The sequence below is a fragment of the Gavialis gangeticus genome, unplaced genomic scaffold (assembly GCF_001723915.1).
Source record: "Gavialis gangeticus isolate Ggan-Ray unplaced genomic scaffold, GavGan_comp1, whole genome shotgun sequence".
Taxonomy (NCBI): domain Eukaryota; kingdom Metazoa; phylum Chordata; order Crocodylia; family Gavialidae; genus Gavialis; species Gavialis gangeticus.
The window spans coordinates 30,751,524-30,764,345 of record NW_017728994.1 but is presented as its reverse complement, the minus strand read 5'-3'; the positions used below and the strand labels follow the sequence as shown (position 1 = coordinate 30,764,345).

At 45.7% G+C, this 12,822-nt stretch overlaps 1 protein-coding gene across 1 annotated transcript in view; it reads right to left on the bottom strand.

The window, feature by feature from the left end:
* Positions 1–12,052, bottom strand: part of LOC109287432 (ATP-binding cassette sub-family G member 2-like) — a 34,365-nt gene extending 22,313 nt beyond the window's left edge. Inside the window, exons 1-7 of the mRNA XM_019502521.1 lie at positions 11,843–12,052; positions 8,824–9,127; positions 8,468–8,527; positions 7,618–7,732; positions 5,668–5,820; positions 4,633–4,790; positions 2,645–2,796 (exon numbers count right to left, since the gene is read on the bottom strand). Coding sequence (XP_019358066.1) covers positions 2,645–2,796; positions 4,633–4,790; positions 5,668–5,820; positions 7,618–7,732; positions 8,468–8,527; positions 8,824–9,110 — 925 coding nt within the window. The 5' untranslated portion in view covers positions 9,111–9,127; positions 11,843–12,052. The remainder of the gene's footprint in view (positions 1–2,644; positions 2,797–4,632; positions 4,791–5,667; positions 5,821–7,617; positions 7,733–8,467; positions 8,528–8,823; positions 9,128–11,842) is intronic.
* Between the last annotated feature and the right edge of the window lie 770 nt (positions 12,053–12,822).

The window sequence follows — 12,822 nt, the reverse complement described above, 5'->3', positions numbered from 1 at the left end:
CCTCCCACCCCTGGTGCCATGTAGTACACGGCATGCAAAAGCAGCCCAGCTGGGCTTCCTCCCGCCCCCAGCACAATCTAGCACTGGGGATGGGAAGTCAGCCCAGCTGGGCTGACTTCCCATCCTCAGCAAAACTTGAAACAGCCTTTCTGTTTCAATGGAATGGAACAGCTGTTTCGACTCAAAATGAAATTTGATATGAAACACTGTTTTGTCAAACCATTGAAACTCAAGGCAAAATGGAATGGTGCCTTTTCACAGAGCCCTACTAGATAAGGTTCAGAATGGGCATGGTGGGAATAACCACCTTCCTACTGTTGACGTTGAGCTGGTTCATGATCAGTTAGAAATGTTAGACATTTATAGGTCAGCAGGACCAGATGAACTTCATCTGAGAGTGCTGAAGGAGCTGGCCAAAGTTATTGCGGGACCACTGGTGAAACTCTTCCAAAACTCATGACATTTGGGGGAGGTCCCTGAAGACTGGAAGAGGGCCAATGCTGTGCTCATATTCAAGAAGGGGAGGAGAGAGGACCCGGGCAACTATAGGCCAATTAGCCTAACTTCTATCCCAGGGAAAAATCCTGGAAAAATTCATTAAGGAGTCCATGCGCAATACACTTGAAGAAGGTAGGATTCTGAATGACAGCCAGCATGGCTTCATCATAGGCAGGTCTTGTCTTACCAACCTCTTCTCCTTATATGACCAGGTAACTCGCTAGCTGGATAAGAGAGAGACTGGAGGTCGATATTGTATACCTAAACTTCCAGAAGGCCTCTGATCTGGTATCTCATGATGTTCTCACAGGAAAATTGGAGGACTGCAGGCTTAACTGCTTGACATTTCAGTGGGTAGGAAGCTGCCTGTGGGGTAGGACTCAGAGAGTACTAATGAATGGATCTGTGTCATCATGGTGAGAAGTGGCCAGTGGTGTCCCTCAGGGGTACATGCTTGGTCCAGTGCTTTTCAACATCTTTATCAATAATTTGGATGTGGGGGTGAGGAGCTCACTGGTCAAGTTCACGGATGACACCAACTTATGGGGGAGCGTGGTCACACTTGAAAATAGGTTGCAGATACAGGCAGACCTAGACAGGCTGGCAAGTTGGGCAGATCGGAACCAGATGAAGTTCAACATTGAGAAGTGTAAAGTGCTCCATTTGGGGATGAACAATCCCTAACATACAGACAGTTTGATGCCAGTGAACCTGTAAATCACCACAACTGAAAGGACCTGGGATAATAGCCCATAGTATGAACGAGCCATCAGTGCAATGCTGTAGCCAGCAGGACAAACAATACTCGGTCATGCATCAACCGATGCATCTCAAGCAAAACCAAGGAAGTTATTCTTCCACTTTACTCAGCCTTGGTGAGACTGCAGCTGGAATACTGCATCCAATTCTGGGTGCTGCACTTCAACAAGGAGGTGAAAAAGCTTGAGAGAGTCCAGAGAAGAGCCACCTATAGGATCAGAGACTTGCAAGGTAAGCCATATGAGGAAAGGATGAGGGACTTAGCCTTCTCTTTTTTAGGCTGAAGATGCCCAAGAAGGGACACTTACCACTACATCAGAGGAATACATCAAGGGCTTGGCGAGTAACTGTTCACCAGGGCACCCTTGGGGAAAACTAGGAGTAATGGCCACAAACTTCTGGAAGACTGTTTCAGGCTTAACACTAGGAAAAACTTCTTCACAGTCAGGGTGTCCAGACTCTGGAATAAGCTTCCTCCAGAGGTGGTGCAATTACCTACCTTGGAAATCTTCAAGAGGAAACTGAACGGTCACCTTGTTGGGGTCACCTGCCCCTGTCTTTCCTGCCTAGTGCAGTGGGGCTGGACCCAATGATTTTGCAAAGTCCCTTCCAACTCCTTACAATCTATGAATTAATGATTCCCCCTTCCTCCACCTACTGCAAGGGGCACACAGGACAGCAGAAGTGGCAGAGCAGAGTACAAAGATACCATCTAGCAGGTCAGTGGTAACATTGCAAACAGAATCCAAGAGTCTGTTCCATACTCCTCCCCATAATCAAGAGAAACCATGCAAACCCTGTTGTCATTACCTGCCAAATGGCGCACAGGCAATTGCAGTATTTCTCACAATCTCTAATCTAAAAAAATACATATATGATCTGCCCTCTCTGTCTCCATCTTTCTCAGCTGCCTTCAGATCTGGGGAGCACTGGATTCATCTCCACAGATCTCAGGTGGTCTGCAAATCACTCTACACCAAGATTATACTATGAGAGATCTGCATAGCTACAAAAGCTGCTAGAAGTTTGTTTTCTGTGGACTGCACATCTAAAGGTGTCAGATCCTGCTGTCTGCCATCACTGTGTCAGGCAGAGTGGATGTGGCAATCCCTGTAGATGCACTATGCTGTCATATAAGACATTAATTTTTTACCTTCTTGTTTTCCCTTATCTAACATAAAAGTTAGACTAGCTGCACATGGCTGCTCTTAGTATCTGAAAAGTACAGAATTCAACTGAATAGGGCTAGAGTTAATTCATCACCAGGAAGTATCATGAAAAGGAATTAATTTAAATGAGCTCATTAACCAATCTCTTCCCTGTTCTGAGCCAAAACAATTAAAATACAACAGTGATGATCACTGATTCACCTGTATGTTAGACTTACCCACAGAACGAAAATACTCCAGTGCTTGCTGAGCTGGCCCATGATACAGCACTTTTCCTAATGCTAGCAGCGTCAGACTGTCAAAGAGCTTGAATATGGAGTAACGAGGCTGGTGGATAGAGAAAATGATGGTTCGACCTCTTCTTGAAAGTCTGTAATGCAAGGAAATAATCCAGGTCTCAAATGTATATCTATTTTATGTTTAAGAAGAGCTCAGAAATCACAAAGAGCTGTGGTGGTCCCATGCCAAGCAACCAAACAATCTTATCTGCTGTAACTTGACAAGAGCTAAGAAAGAAAATTCTGGAGTAAATAAATCCCCCAGTAGACAAGGTATCAAGACTTCAGCTAGTCTAATCGGAGTAGTTCTACTAGAATCAACAGCATTACATAGACTTATATTAAACAGAGGATCTGGCCATTCAGGTGGATTTTTCTTAGTTCTTGTACTAAGTTTTGTTCTTTACAGAGGTCAAACCAACCAGTATCATCTTGCTTTCCTTTGTGTTTGCTGGCTGCTGCTTCATTATATTTTTCTGCTAATGACTTTAGTGTTGATGCCCACTGGTGGCCCTGGACTTTTCTCCCACCAAGCAGTGATAGAATGGGAACAATAGAATAAAGCTTCCCTTATAAAACTTAGCCAGTAAGCTGCAAACATTAGAGGGAGGAAGAGAGCCACCCCAAATAGTAAGAGAAATGCTTCAGGAATGGTTACTGAAAACAGCTGGGTGGGATAGTCAGAGCCAATCAGTTTATCTGCAGCCTCAGCCACAAGAGGAAAACCTGTGGATGAAAAGCTCTCTCAGCCATGGTTCACGTACCTAATGTAGGGAGTATGGGTGTGTGAAATGGGCCGTACTCAATTTGGATTCGGCCCGAATCAGGGATAGTGATTTGATTTGGATCACTGTCCCTGATTTGATTTGGCTGAATCCAAATCTGAAGATTTGATGCTGATTCAGAGAATCAGCGATTTGGACATAGACACAGCTTTAAAAGTTTTTTCTACATACCTCGAGGTACCAGCATGGCTCATGATCACTGCAATGCTGGGGCACATGAAGTCTCCCACAGGAGTGCTGGGGGAGCCGTCCATGTGCTTGGTGGTGAACCTGGAAGTGGACCAGAAGTACTTCCAGTCCACTTCCGGGTCTGCTGGAGAGCGTGCTTTCCGCCGCCCCCACCCCTCATACCCTCACGGCTTGGCTGTCTGCTGTAGGGGGACCCCAGGTGCCTCCCCCAGACCCATGAGGCACCAGTCATCGAACCAAGGGGTCACGGGGGAGCCCCCTGGCATGCTCCCCAGCGGACCTGGAAGTGCTTCTGGTCCATTTCTGGGTCTGCTGCTGAGTGCGCTGGGGAACCCCATGCTTCTGTGGGATGCTCCATGAGCCCTACCATCACAGTGTTCATGAGCCCCTGCTGCCTAGAGGTACATAGAAAAACTATTTAAAGTTGCCTCTATGTCCAAATTGATTCGGAGGGTTCCAATTCGAGTTAGAGAGATTAAACGGTCCTCAGATTCAATTTGGATTTGGAGATTTGGCCACAGAATCGGGCCAAATTGAATCAGGGACCAAAGCTTCACACAGCCACCCTAGTAGGGAGGTCCTTAATGGCAGGCTTAGCTGAATGACCAAGAAATAATCAGCCCTTGAGAACTCGACTGCCAAATCCAACACCCACCCACCAAGCTGACTTCTGCAAGGCAGAGTAGGGAGGCATTGGTAGCAGCAAGAAGCTATTGCGGTGGTTGTCCATGCTGCCCCATTCTTTAAGGCTTTGATCCAGAGCTTAGCGTCATCCATGAAAAAGCCCATTGACTTCAAAAGTTTCTGGATCAAGCCCCAGGGAAAGAGCCAGCCTCTTTTACCAGCATTAAATCCACATAAATGGTGGTTTTTGTTGTGCATAGGAGTGTTGTCTTTTATCATGAATTAACCGAAACAAAAACCACAGCCAACTCCTGTGTAGCCAACCCTTACTTCTTTAAGAGGATGAGTACAGCGTTGGCCGTGCTGGAGTCCAGGCCAGTGGTTGGTTCATCCAGAAAAAGGACTGGTGGCTCCGTAATGAGTTCCATCCCGATGTTGGTTCTCTTCCGCTCCCCACCCGACACACCTCGGATTAGTTCAGTTCCTACCTACGGCAGAGAGCCTTGAGTTGGCTATGTTGTGTGCATCGAGCCTGGCAGACATCTGCAGTCCTGCCCCCCCACCCCCCATTAACTTCAAGAGACCTGACCATGTCAGGAACACTGTGTCCACCAGGGTGTGGTGGAGAGCAGCCAGCAGTCCTCAATGGACACAGTGGACACAAGGGTCAGGTGGAGACAAGGACCAGATTTTCAAATCTTAATGCCCACAGTGATGCTCCTGATCAAAGGGCACCTGGTTTTCAGGAGTGCTGAGCACCTGCAGTTCATACTGAATCAGGGATGGAGCTGCTAGGTACCAGAGCCAGTTTGGAAGCACAGAGGGTGCCCAGAAGGCTCTCACCTTCCAAGGATCTTCCTGGCTCTGCCAGGTTTGGAGGCAAGTCCCATGGCTTTGCCCCTGAGAGGGCAGGGATATTCATAGAGATAGCAAAGTATAAGAGACCTGCATAGAACAGGGGAGACAATTGCCCCACATCTGGGGTTTCCATCCCTAGACCTTTCTGCTCTCTCACAGGCTTTGACCCAGATTTGCTCAAACTGTAGCACAAAGCCAGGAAGCAATTGGTCAAATGGAAAAGCCCTACGAGTTGGTGCACTTTTAGTCTCATCCTGTTCTACACAGCACATGCTTGTACACTCCAGGGCTTGTGCCACTAGGACACAGCTGAACCAGCTTCCAAGTAGATCAACACAATTAGCTCTGCATCTCAGAGCAGGGTTCTAGCTGCTGATCTCAGAAAGGCTCAGCAGAGAAACCCTGCATTCCTACTATGGTATAGGGCCAATCAACCATACATAGGCAAGGAGTCTGCTTTCTGGGTTCCCTAGCTCGGTCTGGAGCTCAGGCCTCTCAAGCACTCACCTTCATATCAGCTACTTTGTTCAGCCCCAGCTCACTGATAATCTGTGTAACTCGCTCTTCCTTTTCTTTAAAGCTTATAGTGCTGGGGAGTCGCAGAGCTGCAGAGAAGAGCAGATTCTCCCTCACTGTCATTGTGCCCATAACAACATCATCCTGAAAATGATAGAAATTTGCAACTGAAGAGCTTGAAGATGGGTCGTATTTTTCTTATTTGAATGTCCATAGCGCCCAGTGACCTCAGGCTGGGATCAGGGTCGGGCACCCATCATGAGGACTAGTCCCTGGCTCAAAGACCTCACAGGCTAAATAAACAAGGCACACAAAGGATTACACTGAGGCAGGAAATTAACCTGCCAAGGTTGCATAGCAGGTCAGTAACTAGAACCCATGTCTCTGGGCTCCCATTCCAGGCTTTACCCATTAGACCAGTTGTGCTCAACCTTTTTGCCCTGCAGGCTAGATGGGTGGTTCCCAGTTCACCTATGTGATGGATCTGGCCAGTGGGCTGGATCTAGTGTGCAGGATGGGTGTGGTAGGACTGAATTCAGCTATGTGGAAGGGGGCAGTGGAGCATCCCAGCTCCATCCATGACATGGGAGGAAGGGGACAAGGCCCAGCCCTGACCCAGCTATGTGGGGCTTGGGAATCTGGCAGCAGGAGAGAGGTGGCAGTATTAACTGCTACTACTCCCCTGCCACCAAATTTCCCAATCCATGTGGAGCCCTGCAGGCCAGATGCCATGGCTTCACAAGCCAGGGGCTTTGAGCACCCTTGCATTAGACTTCAATAGATCCAAAGTCCTTCAGCTGTTTCAAGACTAGTACTTGCAATGCAGGTGATACATCTTTGCATTGGCAGGTCACTTGTCATTTAAGTCACTGGAGGGGCTGAGAGCCCAGCAGTTCAACAAGTTAATGAGAGCTGCAAGTTCTCAGCATCCGTCTGTTGAAGAGGAGCCATTAAAAAAAGTCATTAGCTTATATCAGCTGAATCCCCCATTGCAAGCTGGCTCCTGCTGCATACCTTTAACTCCCACTGACTTCTGTAGAGCAAAGCAGAGAGCCAAGAGTCCCCTCCAACTCATAGCTAGAATCCATCCCACAGAGAACCAAAGCAATAGGGACAGGATTGTCAATAACTTTTTATCCAACCAGATTTTGTAACACATGGTCTGAAAACATCATACCATGGGCTCTCAAAGGGCAAAGCTCCAATACAATGCTGCAAAATTAGTTGGACAGAAACCTGCCACAAAAACAAGTCTGTGACCATTCCTGCTAGGGGCTGACGAAAGCTTTAGGAGGATAGATGATCCTCTAACTTATTGTCAGATAACTGTCTTGATCTCCCCCTTGGAAACTGTGAATTTTCTGACTTAAAAGTTTTTCAGGTCCAGGATGAAGTTTATGGACACGAGAAGAGTGACAAAACATGAGAAGAGTGACCTATCCAACTTAGAAGGGCCAACCATGAAATGAGCTCAGCATTTTTCTGAACCAACGGTCAGTTCCCTGTGCTGGAACATATCATACTGAATGATATCATATTTAGTATGATATGATACAATACTGAGTTATTGAATCATGCCAAATTAATTATTCAAGTCCAAAAGGAGAGGAGAGAATGAAAAAAAAAAAAAAAAAAAATCACAAAAACACAACATTATCTTGGCTAGCTCTATTGCTGACAATGTTGCCTGTACCCATAGGGCCCTGAACTACCACCTACCCGTACAGACAGGGTTGTCATTGCGACCTCCCTGTCTGGGATTTATTAACCAGGTTAATCTCCCATATTACCACATATGTATGTGGATGCCTCCTTTCTATTCTCTGGCAGACCCTTTAAAAAATTTCAGCAGCTCTTGAACATCCCCGTTTCCTCTCCAGAAACTATTAATTCTCACACCCATCATTCCTGGAGGTAGAGAGACCAGATATGGACACTCACTTGTACCACGTATCCTGAGATGCACTTGAAATTCGGAGGCTGCAAGACACCGTCTATCAATACTTTCCCAGAGAGGCCAGCAGGGTCCTTTCTTGCTGCCAGCACATCTAGGAGACTTCAGACAAGAAACAATGCTTAGATTCTGCCCTGTGCTGCCCACAGCCAGAGAAAGGGGGGAAAATAACCAGGAATGTTTTTCTGGAACTGGGCATTATTAGGGGATGCCTGTAGTGGCCTAGTTTTTTGAATGGGACAGAAGCAGCTTTTACATAAAAAATACCATTTTTTTTTACATTAAAAACATGATAGGCCACTTGTCTCAAATACAGAAATCTAAATACAAACAGCCACAATCCTAAATTCAGTAGCAGCACAGAGGTATCTGGGCATAAGCTAAGAAAGGAGGCCCTTAAAAGCTTGGCCCAAACCTAAAGACTTCTGTGGTCAGAAACAATTCTACCACAACACTTGCTCTTTCTTTTGACTGGATAACCTACCCCACTGGCAGCAATTATTAGGGTCCGCCTTCTGATTGGCTCCAAGCATGTTGCAAGCTGCACGATGCCTGAAGCACATGATTCGGCTTTGTCTGCACTGTAATTTTAGCCATTAGTGCAAACCCATAATGTAGACCTAGAGATCACAGGACCTCAGCCTCTCCAAATCTTAGGGTGTCACATGCCCCACCTTTGGGGAGGCCCCAGAGTGGTCCCACTACAGAAAGGCATTAAATCCCACTCTGCCTTAGCCCACACAATCCAACGTGCCTTTCCGTGCCTTGGGGATTCTAGTTTCCACCTAGAATTATTCGTTCTCCATTTGAAGTGGCATGTGCAGAGGGAATACTCACGAGGATTTACCGCTCCCTGTTGGTCCCAAAATAGCATTGAGGCCTGGCTTCATAATACCGCTGGAAGAAGGAAAAATAAGGTTACCTCTAACAGAGGTCTACTCATGAGGAGCTTAGCATGCAGCTTGGGTCTCACTTTAAACAGACAGATGTTGCAGTTTAGGAAATAAAGTAAAATATTTTTCCACCTAAACCTTGAAATCAGTAAAGTCTTTCCCTTCCTTATCCCTAGTCTCCAAGTCCAAACAGAAACTTCTCATGGGGATAGTCAAGTGCCTCTCAGCTCCCACTGATTTGCTCTCAGGGATTTAATTCTGCCTTTCCTCCAGAAAAGTTTTCATACTGCAGGAACTTACTTCATATTGTGAAGGATCTTCTTTTCCACTGTTTTCCGCCTGCACAAGGACCCGCTCGACTGCTTGATGGAGTACTGGATGTCATGGAAGCTCACAACAGAGCCCCGGGGGGACCTGAGGGACTCTCGGGTGGGGAAAGAACGCAAGAAGTCTCCTGCTTCTTCTTCCTCAGGCCCCATGGTAACAACGCTGTGGGAGGATGTGGCTGGTATCGAGTCTTTATTACAGAGGCTGAACTCCACTTCAGGGATGCTATTGTGGTCATTGCTGTTCTTCACCGTTTCCATCTGTTGTAATTGACCGGTTGGGGCACATCAAAGAAATGAGAACTTAAACAACTTCAGCAGGCAGAACATTACATTTTCTCTTTTATTCAAAAATAAAAAAGAATTTGAATCTTCTTCCATAGGGGTGGGGGTGGGAAAGTGGAAGCTCTGAGGTCCAGAGCTGTGGACCTCAGATTTCTTTTCCAGTTAGTACAATGTGCACTTGATATAGCTGGGACCTGGTAGTGTATTTAGGAGCAGGTAAGCAGAGTATGAGCCGTGGATACTGGCTAAAGGGGAGGGGATGCTGGAACAGGTGGGGGCAGGGGGGGGGTGCCAAAACGGAGGTAGCAGAACTTGTTGCTCCAGCAGTGGAGTGGGGATGGGAGTCCCTTCATCAGCTTCTCCCTTATCCCCATGGAATACACCACTGCTCTGGGTATGGCCAGCAGCCAGGTAGTTAACATCATCAGGTTAGAGACCCTCTTGGGTCCCCACACATGCTTTTCTCACAGTGGAATCCAGAGTGTCACATCACTCACTCAGGACAGGACTTACTAGCAGCAGCAGCTGCCATGTTAACCCTGTAGCTGCTGGCCATGCAGACACTTACCCCCTGACCCAGTCCCTGCAACAGTGACTATTCCTCACTGGCCCAAGGTGCAAACCCTACCCGTTGTGCTTCTGCTGGCATGTGTTTGGGGAGGCAAGGCAAGCATCTAAGGAACTGGAAAAACAATGGCACCTTTAAAAGTAATTAGAATGACTATGGGCAGAACTCCATTTCACATTATGCACCCAACTTGCGCTTATCCAAGACAATTACTACCATTTTTAGCCATTACGCACACTTTGTAATTCAGTCCCACATGCATCCATGCTAAGGAATAGATCAGTAGAGTTATTTTGTTAGAAGAAATCACTCCCTTAGCTAAGATACTTACGTCAGTGGAGACCAGGTCTCAAAGCTTCTTAATATTACGAGCTAAAATTACTGGCACCAGGCATTTAATTTTCCATGTACAAGTAAACTCTCAAAAATAACCGCATGCTGTTCACGATAGATAGCAGGCACCTGTAAGATTCAGGTAGAGATTGGGTTTTTAAGTTAAATAAAAATTCTGGTGCTTGCTTTGCTTTTTTAGACCTGCATCTTCCCAAATGCCAAGTCAGGTCTCACCTGGAGGGAAATGATTACACTGAGCTCATCTGTCCAAAACCTGGCTTAATACTCTGGTAATCAATTAAATAAATTAAGCAGAATCAAGTGGACTCACAGACTTTCAAATGTAGGAGTTCCTTATAAATGTCACCTTTACTCTAAACATCCCTTCAGGGTTTTATAACAATGCTCTGATAAGGCTTATCTTCAAGGCACTGATAGAAGCTTTCAACCTAACCCTGTTCTAACCCAGAACACGCAGGCAGCCTGCACGCACACTTTAACTGAAAGTTAAATTTTAAGTTATTTTTAAATCAATCAAGTTAAAGTGTAAAGTAAAAAAAAAATGCTTTATTTAAACTCAAAGTTAAGCTAAACCAATAGAACCAGTTTTCAACAGCTATACATAGGTCCACACAGGAGTTTGAGTTGGCATAATGCAGCTATTTTAAGTTAAATCATTATATTTGGTTGTATATAGACAAGCCCAAAGCACTTTATCCAGGATATTATTTTTTCAGGTCGATTCTTTGGTCCATTCAGGAGTTATCTTATCCCGTCTATTAAAAAGAAAAGAAAAGAGGCTGGGAGCAGGGAATGAGGTTTCTGAGGTGAATAAAGAGGTCAGTTTTTTTGGGGGGAAAGAAACAGACAGGACCATTCATGTTCTTTAGACCTGTGTCCAGCACACTTTGGAATATCCACAAATATATATATATATATTTTATAAAATATAATACTTTCCTATAATAAACCCCTATCACATTATTTAAATTATTGGGGCTCCATGGATCTACACCATAGCAAAATCCGAGTCAAATTTATTAAGGGAAGGGAAATACAAATGGCCCACTGTCTTCAGAAATTGCTTTGCAATAAGACACTAAATGGATTCTGTTCTGCTCCAAAAACTCATTGCAATGTGGGTTTCAGTGCTAACCACAAGCTGGGGAAGAACTTACTTCCCATTTGCTTTAAGTAAAACACCCATTCAACAAAGTGCTGTTCTGCCTTCCGTAAATAATATTTGGAAGCCCCTTCTACTCCCATTGAAAAGACTGAGAGAGAAGAATTAACAGCTTTTTGTATGAATGGAGAAGATGATACAGCTTAATTCCGCACATGTGTTTCTGAAGTATTTAGCCAAGAAGTGTTCTGAGCATCATTTCCCCTGCATTTAGAAGCATGGGGCTGGAAGAAAGCAGAGTCCAGCTTCCCCAAGACGTAACAGACATTTAGTCTGAATGGGGCCATAGAAACATCCATTCTGGCCTCTTCAACACACCACAAAGTCCCCCTTCTCTGCTTATACACTTCCCAAAACCCACCAAGTATCACAGGAGGAGAGAGAGAGATCAACACCTCAAACCCCTGCAATGGCAGGGAATGAGTTAAATAAAACAGGTCCAGATAGTTTTTAGGAAGTGGATCAAGCATTTTACATTCTTAAGCAGTGAGATAAATGAATTGCACAGCATCCACACTCCAGCCAATGCCAAGCCACACAAAACAGCAAAGCTTTGGAAGCCCTGCACCAGCTAACACGGTTCTCCCATTGCCTAGAAGCAACCCCCCTCCCCGAGATCACTACCTCTTTGCTGCCTCTGTTTTGCTCCAACTCAGCATCTGTATCCAGGGGCTCTGTCAGCTGCAAACCTGGCACATCTGATGTTTAGCTCAAGTTAAATAGTTACATAAAAGTCTTTCTGCTCTCACGCCAGCAGCTGGGAGTGTCAAATTACTGCAATTCTCAGTGCAATTTACTCCAGGTCACTAGAGGAGAAGTCATCTGCAAAGAATTAGTGTAGCGTACTGGAAGATGCTTTAGAAACCACAAAGATCAGAATGTGCTGCTTTCCCCTGAAGTCAGTGGAGTCACTTCAGATTAACACCAGAATAGGATTCTCACCAGGAGCACAAACACCACAAGACTCTCCAGCAAAATCTCAGTGCTGAACCATCCCAGCCCCTTTTTGTAGTTTTTTTCCCTTGACTTTAGGACCCGCCGGAAAGTTGCCAGCAAGCTCTGAATTTAGGACATGCTCTCCCACAAATCTGTGTAGTCACTACCAGTTCTATATTCAGACTTCCCAAAGTGACTGGTGTCAGTGATTGCATCCAAACCATAAAGCAGGACTAGTTGCAAGCTACTGGAGAGGAAAGACGGAGCAAACTTACATCTGGTGGAGGCTTCACATGTCCCATTAAGGAGATAATCAGCTACTGAAGGGAATCCATCAGCATGTGAAATGACCGGGAAGGGAAGGGATTGTCCTGCCATTGATACACTTCATTCCTCCAAAAGATATAGTGCCTCAGGACACTGTATAATCATCATGTCTGGCCAGTTAAGCAGAGCTGGGCTGCCTGCTATAGATGTCAGCTGTGCAAAAAAGACAAAGGCTCCAAGGCAGAAGTGTTTGGGGGGATTCAGTGTTTGGGGTGGCCAACCAGTGGCACAAGCAGCCTTTTGTGGGTGGCACACTGCAGATCAGAAAGGGGACAGGTAGCACAGCAGATAGGGAAGGATGCAGAAAGCAGAGCAGGAGATCAGACAAGGAGCAGAGAGGG